The sequence below is a fragment of the Gallinula chloropus genome, assembly GCF_964237585.1.
Source record: "Gallinula chloropus genome assembly, chromosome: 8".
Lineage (NCBI taxonomy): Eukaryota > Metazoa > Chordata > Aves > Gruiformes > Rallidae > Gallinula > Gallinula chloropus.
The window spans coordinates 28,666,467-28,680,109 of NC_140093.1; the positions used below are offsets into that span (position 1 = coordinate 28,666,467).

The 13,643-nt window shown below is 50.2% G+C and overlaps 1 protein-coding gene across 1 annotated transcript; it reads left to right on the forward strand.

The window, feature by feature from the left end:
- Positions 1-11,314: 11,314 nt before the first annotated feature.
- LOC311194253 (olfactory receptor 14A16-like) lies at positions 11,315-12,238 on the forward strand (the record flags this gene model as incomplete). The annotated part of the gene is made up of 1 exon (XM_084267295.1): positions 11,315-12,238. One exon carries the CDS (start codon positions 11,315-11,317, stop codon positions 12,236-12,238), a length of 924 nt encoding a protein of 307 aa, XP_084123421.1.
- Positions 12,239-13,643: the final 1,405 nt, after the last annotated feature.

The following is a 13,643-nucleotide window of genomic DNA, read 5'->3' on the forward strand; positions in this document are numbered from 1 at the left end:
CCAGCTTACAGCCATTGCCCCTAGTCCTGTCCCCACAGACCACTGAAAAGGGGCTGGCCAAATCCCCCTGCGTCCCAAGTCTAAGATATTTATAAACACTAATTAGGTCTCCCCTAAGCCTTCTTTTCTCCAGGCTGAACAGACCCAGCTTACTCAGCCTTTCCTCATATGGGAGATGTTCCAGGCCCTTAATCATCTTCGTGGCCCTTCTCTGGACTCTCTCCAGGAGATCCCTGTCTTTTTTATACCATGGAGCCCAGAACTGGACACAGTACTCCAGGTGGGGCCTGACCAACGCAGAGTAGAGGGGGAGGATCACTTCCTTCGACCTGCTGGACATACTCTTCCTGATGCATCCCAGGATCCCATTGGCTCTCTTCGCCACCAGTGTGCACTGCTGGCTCATAGCCAACCTGTCATCAACCAGGACCCCCAGGTCCTTCTCCACAGAGCTCCTTTCCAGCAGGTCATCCCCCAGCCTGTACTGATACAGTCGGTTGTTCCTCCCCAGGTGCAAGACTTTACACTTGCTCTTGTTGAACCTCATCTGGTTTCTCCCAGCCCAGCTCTCCAGCCTGTCAAGGTCTCGCTGGATGGCAGCGCAGTGTTCCTGCGTGTCAGCCAATCCTCCCAGCTTTGTATCATTGGCGTACTTGCTGAGGGTGGATGCTATACCCTCATCAAGATCGTCAATGAAGATATTAAACAGGACTGGACCCAACACCGAGCCCTGGGGAACACCACTAGTCACAGGCCTCCATTCAGATTCTACTCCACTGATCACGACCCTCTGAGACCGGTCCGACAGCCAGTTCTCGACCCACCTCACTGTCCACTCATCTAACCCTTGTTCCCTCAGCTTCTCTATCAGGATGTCGTGGGAGACAGTATCGAAAGCTTTGCTAAAGTCAAGGTAGACGACATCCACTGCTCTCCCTCCGTCCACCCAGTTGGTGATGACATCATAGAAGGCTATGAGATTGGTCGAGCACGATTTCCCCTTGGTGAATCCATGCTGACTACTCCTCATAACCTTCTTCTCTTCCAGTTGTTTGGAGATGGCATCCAAAACAAACTGTTCCATCACCTTTCCAGGGACAGAAGTGAGGCTGACTGGCCTGTAGTTACTGGGATCCTCCTTCTTGCCTTTTTTAAAGACTGGAGTCACATTGGCTATTCTCCAATCTTCAGGCACTTCTCCTGTAGTCCAGGACCTATTGAAGATGATAGAGAGTGGCTCTGCAATCACCTCCGCCAGTTCTCTCAGCACACGTGGGTGTATCCCATCTGGACCCATGGATTTGTGTGCATCCAATCCTTTGAGTCGCTCCTGGACTACCCCTACCTCAACTAGAGGTGAGCCGTTCATTCCCCAACCACTGCTACTTTCGTCTAGTATCTGTGGGTCCCGAGAAGCCTTCGGAGTAAAGACCGAGGCAAAGAAGGCATTCAGTATCTCCACCTTCTCATCATCTCCCGTTACCAAGATACCCGCCTCATTTAACAAGGGACCTACATTATCCCTGGTTATCCTTTTACTATTCACATACCTGAAAAAACTCTTTTTATTATCTTTTATGTCCCTTGCCAGCTTAATTTCTAAGCAGGCTTTAGCCCTCCTAGTTGCATCCCTGCAGGCCCTGGCAACATCCTTATATTCATCCCATGATCCCAGACCCTGTTTCCACAGTTTATAGGTCTTCTGCTTCCCTTTGAGTTTACTTAAAAGCTCCCTGCTTATCCACGCAGGTCTTCTACCTCTCCTTCCCGATTTCTTACTCAAAGGGATGCACCTATACTGTGCTTGGAAGAAGTGCTGTTTGAATGTTAGCCAGCTCTCGCAGGCTCCCATTCCTTCAAACAGAGCAGCCCAAAGGATAGCCCCTATTTGATTTCGGAGGAGATCAAAGTTAGCTCTTCCAAAATTCAGGGTAGCTGTCCTACTTTTTGGCTTGCCTCTTCCACTCAGGATCTTGAACTCGATCATTTCATGGTCACTTTGTCCTAAGCTGCCCCCGACCTTCACCTCCCTAATGAGCCCATCCTTGTTAGTGAAAACAAGGTCCAGCACCCGCCCTCTCCTCGTAGGTTCCTGCACCATCTGTATCAGGAAGTTGTCTTCCATATGCCGCAGAAATTGCCTGGACTGCATACGACTGGCCGTATTGCTTGCCCAGCAAATATCTGGGTAATTGAAATCCCCCATAATGACCAGCGCCTGCGATCTTGAGGCTACTTCCAATTGCTTGAAAAATGCACTGTCAACCCACTCCTCTTGATCAGGGGGCCTGTAGTACACGCCCACGACTACATCACACATACTGGCCTGCCTTTTAATTCTTACCCACAAGCTCTCGACAAGTGGTTCGTCCCTACCCAGCTGGAGGTCAATACACTCTAGGTGCTCTCTAACATAAAGAGCAACTCCTCCACCTCGTCTCCCTAGCCTATCTTTCCTAAAAAGCACGTAGCCATCCATGGTAGCATGCCAGTCATCCAGGCTGTCCCACCACGTCTCAGTGATTACAATGAGATCGTGGCCCTGTGACCGCACAAAGATCTCCAATTCTTCTTGTTTGTTCCCCATGCTACGTGCGTTTGTATATAGGCATTTTAGTGGGGCAGCAGATGCAGATATCCCCAATAGCTCACAGCGAGTTTTTCGATAGGGGATGGACAAAAGCGGCTCCACTGAGGAGTTCACGGGGTAATCCACAGAGTTATCCCTACTCTCATGTGGAGCAACATCCCCAAGTCTGCCATTGTGTTGTTGGCATTTATCTGTTTCCTCCATCAACTCATGCTGTGACTCCCAAAGCACCTGCCTTACCCCAGCGGCCTTTGTAATATCCCCTTCCCCCTTCCTAACTAGTTTAAAGCCCTATCAATGAGCCCTGCCATCTCCTGAGCTAGGATCCGCTTTCCTCTATGGGACAGGCGAGCCCCATTAGCAGTACTCATGTCCGGAGCAGAGTACACCATCCCCTGGTCAAAAAACCCAAACTTCTTGTGCAGGCACCAGCCTTTCAACCACTGATTCAATTCATGTGTTCTCCTGACCCACTCTGAACCCCACCTCCCACAAGCTGGTGCCTGATGTAGCAAGAACCACAGCAACCAGCTTAGAAACAGCAAAAGAAGATGCAAATAATTCAGAGCATGTTGCATGTGGGAAGGGATAGCAGGGTAGGTGGATCTGAGAGTATAGAGATGTTAAAGAAGGTGAGATGGGGAGAAGAGGGTAAATGGGAGTGAAGGAAGACAAGGCAGCAGTCAGGGCTGTTTGGGGTACCTGAGAGGCAGCCCTGCACTCCATGTGAATTGCATCTCTGGTAAGGGACAACCCAGGTGCTTTCTGTAATGCTGATAATGTGACTGGGAAGGAATGACAGTGTCATTCTGCCTGGAAGGAACCTCAGGAGTCCTGTAGACCAAGCTCCTCCTGAAGCAGAGTCATACCACATGAATAAGCACTGTGTCCAGATGGACCTTGAAAACATTCCGGGATGAAGCTGGTGCAACTCATTTTCTCTAGGAAACAGCTTCTAAAGGGTGACTGTCCTCATTTTAGAGAACTTTCTGCCTACATCTGGCCTGATGCCCTCTTGTCTCCCGTGGCCTGTTGTACTTTTATTCTGTACTGTCTGAAAATGTCACCTTGGAACCTTATCATAGGCAGTTACACTGCTACCTTGTGGTGGAGTGACCCTGTCCAGACCCCAGGTGCCCACCAAAGATGCTCTATCACTGCCCCTCCTCAGCTGGACAGGGGACAGAATACGTAAGAAAAGGCTCATGGGTCTTGATAAGGGCAGGGAGAGATCAATCACCAGCCACCATCAGGAATAAACAGATTCAACTCAGGAAAATGAATTCATTACAAATCAAATCAAAATTGAGTGATGAGAAATAAAACCAACTCTCAAAACCACCTTCCCCCAAGGCCTCTCTTCTTCCCGAGCTTCACTTCAGACCTCATTTTCTCTACCACCTCTGCTTCTGTCTTCTTCTCACAGCGGCCACCCCTGTAGCCCCCTCCACTCCCAACACCTTGCCATGCAAACCCAACTTATACGTGTTCCCCTTCAAGACCTTCTCATTCCTGGCTGAACAAGCCCAACTCCCTCAGCCTCCTCTCACTGGGCAAGGTTGCCTATCTTGGTGGCCTCCCCTGAACTGGCTCCAGTTTATCAATGCCTCTCTTGCATTGTAGGAAGTCAAATTTCAGAAATATTCTGGATGTTTTCTGAGATGTGCTGAGCCAAGGGGGATCAGCACTTCCACAGGCTGTGCAGGGGACCTACAGCCCCAGATATCTACAGTCCAGAGCCTTGTACACAGGGCTGAAAAGCAGCCAGGCAGTCCCAAGCTTCTGTCATTGCAGTGGGCTACTCAAACCAGGGGCAGGACCTTGGATTTGTCCTTGCTGGCTATCATAATGTTCCTATCAGCCCACCACTCCAGCCTGGCTAGGTCCCTCTGGATGGCAGCCCTGCCATGTAGCATCTTCTTCCCTAATTTCGTGTCCTGCAGAACCATTATGAGCAAGCACTCTTTCAGCTCCTTTCAGTTCATGAGAAGCATCTTTGGATTGGCTGGGGCTGGAATGCAGTTGGTTTCCTTCCTTGCAGCCTGGACAGTGCTGAGCTTTAGATTTGTGACCCAAACTGTGTTGAGATCACACAGATGCTTTAGCTATTGCTGAGCAGGGCTTTCACAGAATCATGGGCATGGGGCTCTGTACACCACAAACTATTTTTTTTTTTACTGATATTGCTTTGCCAAATGATAATTACTATATTTTCCTCACTCCCAACTCCAAAAGAAATGAAGAAAAGAAAAAAAATCTAGAGAAAAAAAATCTAAAGGGGAAAAAAAAAGAGTCACCACATTTTCCATCTTTTATATTTCCCTATAGTTTTATTTTCTTTTCTATTACTGTTTTGGTCTTTCATGGGTTGTGTTGTTTATTTTACTTTTTCAAAGAGGAAATTATTTTCCAGCTCCAGGCTGTCCTGGATTCATCAGGGATAGAGTCAATTTGCTTTGTAGTAGTTATGTAGTGCTGTGTTTGTAACTTAGGGTGAGAGCAATGTTGATAACACACTGGTGGTTTTAGTTGTTGCCAAGCACTCAAGGGCTTTTCAGCTTTACATGCTGCTAGTGAGAAGGCGAGTGGCACCCAGGAAGCTGGAGGGGACACAGTTTGGACAGGTGACCCAAACTAACCAAAGGAGCCTGGAACAGGCTGCCCAGGGAGGGGCTGAGTCACCTTCCCTGGGTGTGTTTATAAAAAAGGGTTGATGAGGTACTTTAGGGATGTGGTTCAGCTTGGGACGGGAATGGTTGGACTTGATGATCTTAAAGGTCTTTTCCAACCTTGTGATTCTGTGATTCTCTGATTCTTTTTAATGTTTTCATAAACCACCAGACAACTGGACTGGAGGGTGTCTTAAGTAAATTTGCATATGACGCCAAATTGTGAGGAGCTGTTGACTCTGTTGAGGGTGGAGAAGCCTTGCAGAGACTCGGACAGATCAGAGAGCTGGGCAATCACCAACACCATGAAGTTTAACAAGGGCAAGCACCAGCTCCTGCACCTGGGCAGGGGCAGCCCCTTCATACAGACTGGGGGGTCAGACGCTGGAGGGATTTGGGGCTCTTGGTAGACAGGAAATTAAATACAAGCCAGCAGTGTGCCCAGGCAGCCAGGAGAGCCAAACGTATCCTGGGGTGCATCAAGCATGGCTTTGCCAGCTGGTCCAGGGAGGGGATTGTCCTGGTCTACACTGTGCTGGTGCAGCCTCACCTTAAGTGCTGGGTGATGTTTTGGGTGCCACAGTACAAGTGGGACATAAAAATATTGGAAAGTGTCCAGAGGAGGACAATGAGGATGGTGAAGAGTCTGGAGGGCAAGTCTTCTGAGGAGAGGCTGAAGTCCCTTGGTTTGTTCAGCCTGGACAAAAGGAGATTTTGGGGAGACCTCATTGCAGTCTATGGCATCCTGAGGAGGGGGAGCGAAGGGGAAGGTGCTGATCTCTCTTTGGTGGCCAGTGATAGAACCTGAGGGAACAGCATGAAGCTGTGACAGGGGAGGTTTATGCTAGATATTAGGGAGAGGTTCTTTGCTGAAAGGGTGGTCGGGCCCTGGAACAGGCTCCCCAAGGAAGTGGTCACAGCACTGAACTTGACCAAGTTCAAGAAGCATCTGGATGATGCGCTCAGACCTGTGCTCTGACTTGCCTGGCCCTGTGTGGAGCCAGGAGTTGGATTGATGATCCTTATGGATCCCAAGGAGATTCTACGACCGTGTCTGAAATCACCACTTACCAGTGGATCTGCACACCAGCACTTGTGGTTGCTCTCTAGATTTCCCTTCCCCTTTGACCATTCCGACACCTCTCAACCATCCAGCTGCTGCTCTGAGGTTCAGGGAGTTAAACCCTTGCCTTTCTGGCAGTTGTCTGACTCATTCTGTCTTTAGCCAACTCTTCAGTTGCAGTGATTTCATAGTCTCCTTCCTCACTAAAACATTTCTCACATGGTTAAGCTTTGTGGAAGGTGAACCTCATTGGTGGCAGATTGCACTTGGCATAGAGTGAGGAGTGTTTAATTTAATGGTGAATCTTGTCAGGTTTCTTTTGTTGGTTGGACAATAACTGCCTCTCTGCTGCCTGTGTGCAGCCAGTTCTCTAAGGAAAGCAGGGGGAGCTGGTAGAGAGGGGCTGTAACGCCCCACTGTGGAGTGCAGCAGAGAAACCTGATGTAAGGACAAGGGATGCAAGTCCCAGTTGGCTGATGAGAGTCATGGTGGGCTTGTGGAGATGTGCAGCAAGGTTGTCCTCACTGCCACAAGGGAACCCTTTTTTGGACCAATCCAGACCTCCTTAGGAGACACCCTGGATCAATCTCAGAGTTTGTCACCTGAGGAGAGGTTAAAAGAAAATAATAATCTACACTCTTACAAATAAATCAATTTTACTCTGAGCTCCCTTTGAAACCGCTTCCATGATCTGTACATCTCTTGAAGACTTGAAGATAATTACACAAAGAGACATAGCTCGTTAGGGTTTGATTTTTATTTTTATGAGCCCTTGGGTGCATTTGGTGCTGAGTCCTTGAAGCTCAGGTACTTGAAGCTCAGGAAATTACACAATAAACTCAATGTCAAAAGCCAAAGTACCCTGAAGTATTAATGAGTCCTTCCGAGAGCCATTGCTGGCTGAGCCTCCCCAGGGACTCGTTAGAACAGGTAATTGGAGGCTATGTTGGCTGGTAGGCAAAGGCAATGTACAAGCAGCTGAGATGCTGAGAAAGCCCTGGGTTGGTTTGATGAAGCATAAAGGCCAAGCCCTGACCCCCAGCCCAGGGAAGACAGATCCTGTCCCTCAGGCATTGCTCAGAGCTCTTCCTGGGGCAGCACAACATGGGATGTGTAATGATGATGGAAAGGACAACGGGATGAGAGTACCCAGACTTACCAGGGGTGTGTCAGGAGACACTGAGCCCCACCCCAGTTCCTCAGGACAACATTTCTCATTGTAGGTCCAAAGCCAAGCTCCATGGTAAAGAAAGAAAGACCAGGGAGACCCTCCATCCCCTATCAGATTCAGGAGGAGACGTATCATCGAAAAATGAGGACAAGGCTGAGGTGCTTAATGAAATCTTTGCCTCTGTCTTGAGTTGTACAGAGGACCAGTTGTACTGGGAGAATCCAATTCCCTGAGCTAGGAGACAGGGACAGGGAGCAGAATGACCCCACCGCAATCCAGGAGATGATCCTGCTGCTGCACCACAGAGATGTGCACAGATCTGTGGGGCTAAATGGGATGCACCCAAGGGTGCTGAAAGAGCTGGCGAGGGGTGTTCACCAAGCCACATTCCCTCAGTCCTGGCTGACTGGAGAGGTACCAGAAGACTGGAAATCAATCAACATAACCCCCTATATAAGAAGGGAGAGAAGGGTGATCAGAGAAATTACAGGCCTGATAGTTTGACTTCAGTCCTGGAGAAGCTGATGGAGCAGAGCATCCTGAGTAGCATTATCCAGTTCATGAAGAACCCCCAGGTGATCAGGCCCAGTCAGCTTGGGTTCATAAAGGCAGGTCCTGTTTGACTAATTGGATCTCCCTGTATGACAGGGTGACCTGCTTCTTGAACAAGGGAAGGGCTCTGGATGTTGTCTACCTTGACTTTAGCAAGGCCTTGGACACAGTTTCCCACCACCTTCTCCTGGAGAAGCTCACTGCTTGTGGCTTGGAAACTGTGGTGGTTGAGCCCCAAGCAATGGTTGAGCACCACACGCTGCTCACTCACTCCTGGAGGAGAAACAGACAGAGCCTCTGTGGGTTGGGATAAGGACAGTTTACTGACAAAAGCACCATAAAAGGGGAACAATATCAGTCCCAATTGCACTCACACCCAGTGATAGCACAGAGTACCTTACAAACCCAACAATAACAGAGTGCTGCACCCTGCCGCGACCACCCCTCCCCAACTAGCCCCTTTGACAGGGAACTTATCTCAGTGTCCTGATTTCAGCTGGTATGGAGTTAATTTCTTTTCTAATAGTGGATGGAATGCTATTTTTGGGAGTTGGGATGAGAGCAGTGCTGATAACACCCTGATGCTTCTGGTTGTTGCCAAGCAATCAAGGACTTTTCAGTTGTTCCTATTTCCCTACTAAGGAGAAGGAAGGGGACGCAGCCAGGACAGGCGACCCGAACCGGCCAAAGAGGGTATTCCATGCCAATTACATCATGCTCAGCATAAAAGGGGGGGCTGGTGGGAGGAGGGGGAGGCAGCTCCAGGACATGTGGTTTTGGGGACAGTCCAGTTTTCGGGACAGCTCTGGGCTGCATGGCCTGAGTTGTGTGGTTTGGTGAGAAACTCCATTGTGTGTCACCAGAGCCAGAAGTGCAGGAGCTGCATCTCCTGTGTGTCTGCAAAGGCCAGGAGGAGGAACTGGCTGATGGAGCTGCTGTTGGACGTCTGCTGACTCTGGGTGTGGGAAAGTTTTGCAGAAGTAAAAGACAGGAGTTAGGAGAGATTTATGACAAGGAAAAATTAAAATGCTGGATTTGTCTCTCAAACTCTCAAGTGTGTATGAGGAGCAGAAGCCTCTCCCATGGGCTCCCAAAGAGTCATTCCTGGTCTTCAGTTTTGGGTACAGGCAAATGGGGGTGACATACATTTTCAGTCGGATGAAGTCCACTCTCATGGAGAAGGGGATCTTACAAACTTATCTACAAATCTAGGAATTCCCATGGGAGCTGGCACCACCAGCTCCCAGACAGAAGGTGCCTACTTTGTGCCCACCAGAACTGGGGAAAGAAGAATCCCAGATCCAGTGGCTTTGAGGCAGACACAGGCTGGAGCTGTGTTCCCTTCCAGCCCCAGGGCTGCAAAGCAAGGATGAGGGATCTGGAGTCAGTCAACTGACTCTCTTACACAGGGGAAAGATTCCCCTTCCTGTTGCTGCCGGGGGGTCCTGTCACATGGGGAGACATGGAAAGGTGATTCTCCTGCCCAGCTCTGGTTTGATCAGGAGAAAGGACTTTGCTGGACAGAAGGATTTCTCCCCAGCCGAGGGAGGGAACATCAGAGAGGACTTCAGTGTCTTTCCAAGTAGATTCCCTGGAGCTCCAGGGAGGAGCCCAGAGGGGATGGAGGGTATGATGTCTTCACCTGCTCTTCTGCTGTGAGCTGGGCTGGGCTCCTGGGACAGTGGGAGCTCATGGCAACCCGGCAGCCCTGACAAGAGACAGTTCTGCCCAGGAGCAGCTCTTCTGCCAAGTGCACAGGGCTGGGGACACTGCCTGTAGGCACTGAGCAGAGACCTGTGAGGCTGAAAGAGCTGATGGATGCTGAGAGCTCACTGGAGGAGAAATCTCCACAATACTCTGCCTGGTATGTCTGTGGGTGCAGGGCAATGCAGGTTCTGTTCCTGGAGGGATCTCCTAAAGTTGGGACGTGGGGCAGTGTGTGGGGTCTGTCAGGAGGACAGGTTCTCTATAGGACCAGAAAGTGCTGCCTGGAAGGGATGCTCTTCTGCCTCATCAGAGGGACAGAGCAGGACAGCTGTCTTCTCCTTGTCATGGCTGCAGAGGTGTGAAGCAGCGTGTGCACCCAGGAGTGCCCAGGGCTGTTCTTTGTGAGCAGGGTCCCTGCGCCCTGGGGGCTGTATGCTGGGGCAGGGACTCTGCTGCTGCCAGGCTCAGCACTCAGCCTGGCTTGTGGGCTTTCCACGGGGATAGAGAAGGACCTGTGGGTTGAAGGAGTGACCAAGAGAAGAGCAGTGTAAGGTCCTTCTGATGTAGGAAAGTGCTGCCTGGGTCAGCTTTGCTCTCAGCTCCAGCTGATCCTTGAGAAATTCCAAAGGGAATTTGAAGAACAACATCAAGGAAGCATTTTCCTGCCAGGCAGAGTCTTTGCTTTGAATTTTCCTCTCCTGTGGGCTGTGCTGAGTGTGGTGTATTAGAACTAATTAATCCCCTCAAGAATGTCCACATCAGAGGATTTCCTGAGCCCTGCACACACAGAGGTTGCTCAAGGCAGTGCCCTGATGCCAGGAGGGGTCTGCAGAGCAGAGCTGAGCGCAGGGCAGGTTGGATGAGGTCTGTGAACACAGAACCGGAGGTGACATGGGCAAAGAGAAGCAGCTTCAGGCAAAGCTCCAGGTAGCAGAGACATTGGCACGGGGGAGAAAGAAGGAGCTGCTCCCAGAAATGCCCTGGCAGTGGGGATTTGGTACCTCCCTGACAACCCCTGCAGTGCAGACACTGATGTTCAACAGAGAACACCAGGGTGTGATCACAGAGCATCCAGCACAGGTTAGCTGAGACCAGGGTTGATGGACAGAGCAGTTCTCTCCACTCTGCACTCAGGGGAAGGTTTCACTGGCACTACAGCAGCAATGTCAGGGAGTTCTGACAGAAGTAACACTCCCCAGCTACAGCTAGGAGAAAACCAAAGCTCCAAAGCTCTGCTCTGCCCTTGGGTGACAGTGCTGAAAAGCTCATGCCTATCCACAGGGGATTTAGTCTGAGATCACAATATCCTTCTATTCACTTACTGCTGCCAGGCAGGACTGAGTTCCCCAGAGCCCACAGCTGACCCTCCTCCCAGCAGTGGCACGCTCAAGCCAGCACAAAACAGACCTCCAAAAGGGACCTGCACAAATCTTCCTGAAACCAGAGAGTCAACCTGAGTGTATTCCCTAAGAATTGGAAGAGGTTTTCCTCAAAGAAGAGTTCTCTAACGTCTTACTGTGCCTTTTCCTCCTTGGACAGGGCTCCATACACACAGAAAGCAAATGTCCAACAGCAGCTCCATCAGCGAGTTCCTCCTCCTGCCCTTTGCAGACACACGGGAGCTGCAGCTCCTGCACTTCTGGCTCCTCCTGGGCATCTACCTGGCTGCTCTCCTGGGCAATGGCCTCATCATCATCACCATAGCCTGTGACCACCACCTCCACACCCCCATGTACTTCTTCCTCCTCAACCTCTCCCTTCTTGACCTTGGCTGCATCTCCACCACTGTTCCCAAATCCATGGCCAGCTCCTTGTGGGACACCAGGGCCATTTCCTACACAGGATGTGTGGCTCAACTCTTTTTCTTTTTGTTTTTGATCATTACAGAGTACTATCTTCTGACTGTCATGGCCTATGACCGCTACGTTGCCATCTGCCACCCCCTGCACTACGGGACCCTCCTGGGCAGCAGAGCTTGTGTCCACATGGCAGCAGCTGCCTGGGGCAGTGGCTTTCTCAGTGCTGTGCTGCACACAGCCAATACATTTTCTCTCCCCTTCTGCCATGGCAATGCTGTTGACCAGTTCTTCTGTGAAATCCCCCAGATCCTCAAGCTCTCCTGCTCAGACACCTACCTCAGGGAAATTGGACTCATTGTGGTCAGTATCTGTTTAGCTTTTGGGTGTTTTGTGTTCATTGTGGTGTCCTATGTGCAGATCTTCAGGGCTGTGCTGAGGATCCCCTCTGAGCAGGGACGGCACAAAGCCTTTTCCACCTGCCTCCCTCACCTGGCTGTTGTCTCCCTGTTTCTCAGCACTGGTGTGTTCTCCAACCTGAAGCCCCCCTCCATCTCCTCCCTATTTCTGGACCTGTTATTGGCATTTCTTTACTCGGTGGTTCCACCAGCAGTGAACCCCCTCATCTACAGCATGAGGAACCAGGAGCTCAAGGATGCTGTGTGGAAACTGATGACTGGATGTTTCTAAGTAGCAACAACATGCTCATCTTCTGCATATCACTGGCCTTCACTTTGCTCACAGGTTTCCACCTCCACTTGCTGTTTGTTTGTTCAGCTCCACTCAGCTCACCTGTTTCTGCTTTGAACTTCAGAGAGTTGGAAATGTCCCATCTTTCAGAAGTCTAATGCACTGCTCTGTCAGAAGGTCAGGGTGTTGATAAGTGACCTTTCTATGTATCTGATTAAAGCTGTTCTGGGAGAGAATCTCCTCTGAAAGTTGACCCCCTGCACATGCTGCTTGGCTGTAGCAGGCAGCTGAGGGGAGAGATTTCATGGTTATTAAACTGGACCATGTGTAACTGCTGTTTGTTGTCTGAGAAATCTGTCTGTGCCTGTGAGCACAGATGATGTGAGGAAAAGTGTTGGGAGTCCCAGGAGGCCAGGGAGGGAACTGCTGGGCTTGGGGGAGAGCAAGGTTCTCCATACAGGGTTGGATCTCATGACATTGCTTTTCCTGCCTGTCCAGAACTCTTTAGGAGACCTCTGGATCAGCATCCACTGTAGCATGCTGCTGAACTTTCTTCCACAATCCCTTCTGTTTTATATCAATAAACACATTATTGCCTCTCTCTTAAGAGTGAAGTGCATCCCTCTTCTCTATCCCATCTGTGACAGTTGGGGAATGGCCTGTTGGAGAGTGATGGGGTACCTGGGGGTCCTGGTGGACAGCAGGATGACCACGAGCCAGCAGTTTGCCCTCCTGGCTAAGAGGGACAATGGCATCCTGGGGTGTATTAGAAGGGGTGCTGTTACTAGGTCAAGAGAGGTCCTTCTGCCCCTCTTCTCTGCCCTGGTAAGACTTCACCTGGAATGTTGTGTCCAGTTCTGGGCCCCTCAGTTCAAGAAGGACAGAGAACTCCTTGAAAGAGCCCAGCGCAGGCCCACCAAGATTGTTAAGGGAGTGGAACCCCTTCCTTATGAGGAAAGGCTGAGGGAGCTGGGCCTCTTTAGTTTGGAGAAGAGGAGATTGAGGGCTGACCTTATTCATGTTTATAAATATATAAAGGGTGAGATTCAGGAGGGTGGAGCCAGTGACAGCAAAAGGGGAAATGGGTGCAAGCTGAAGCAGAGGAAGTTCCTTGTGAATGTAAGGATCAGCTTTTTCCCTGTGAGGCTGACAGAGCACTGGCACATACTGCCCAGAAAGGCTGTGGAGTCTCCTTCTCTGGACACATTCAAAACCTACCTGGATGCGGCCCTCTGCAATTTAGTCTAGGTGATCCTGCTCTGGCAGAGAATATTGGACTAGATGATCTTTCAAAGTCTCTTCCAACTCTGTTATTTCATGATTCTGTAATTCCTACCCAGGGGAATGATCCTAAAAGCTCCTGACATCATTTTCAGGCTCTACCAGCATCCACCTTAGAAACTGC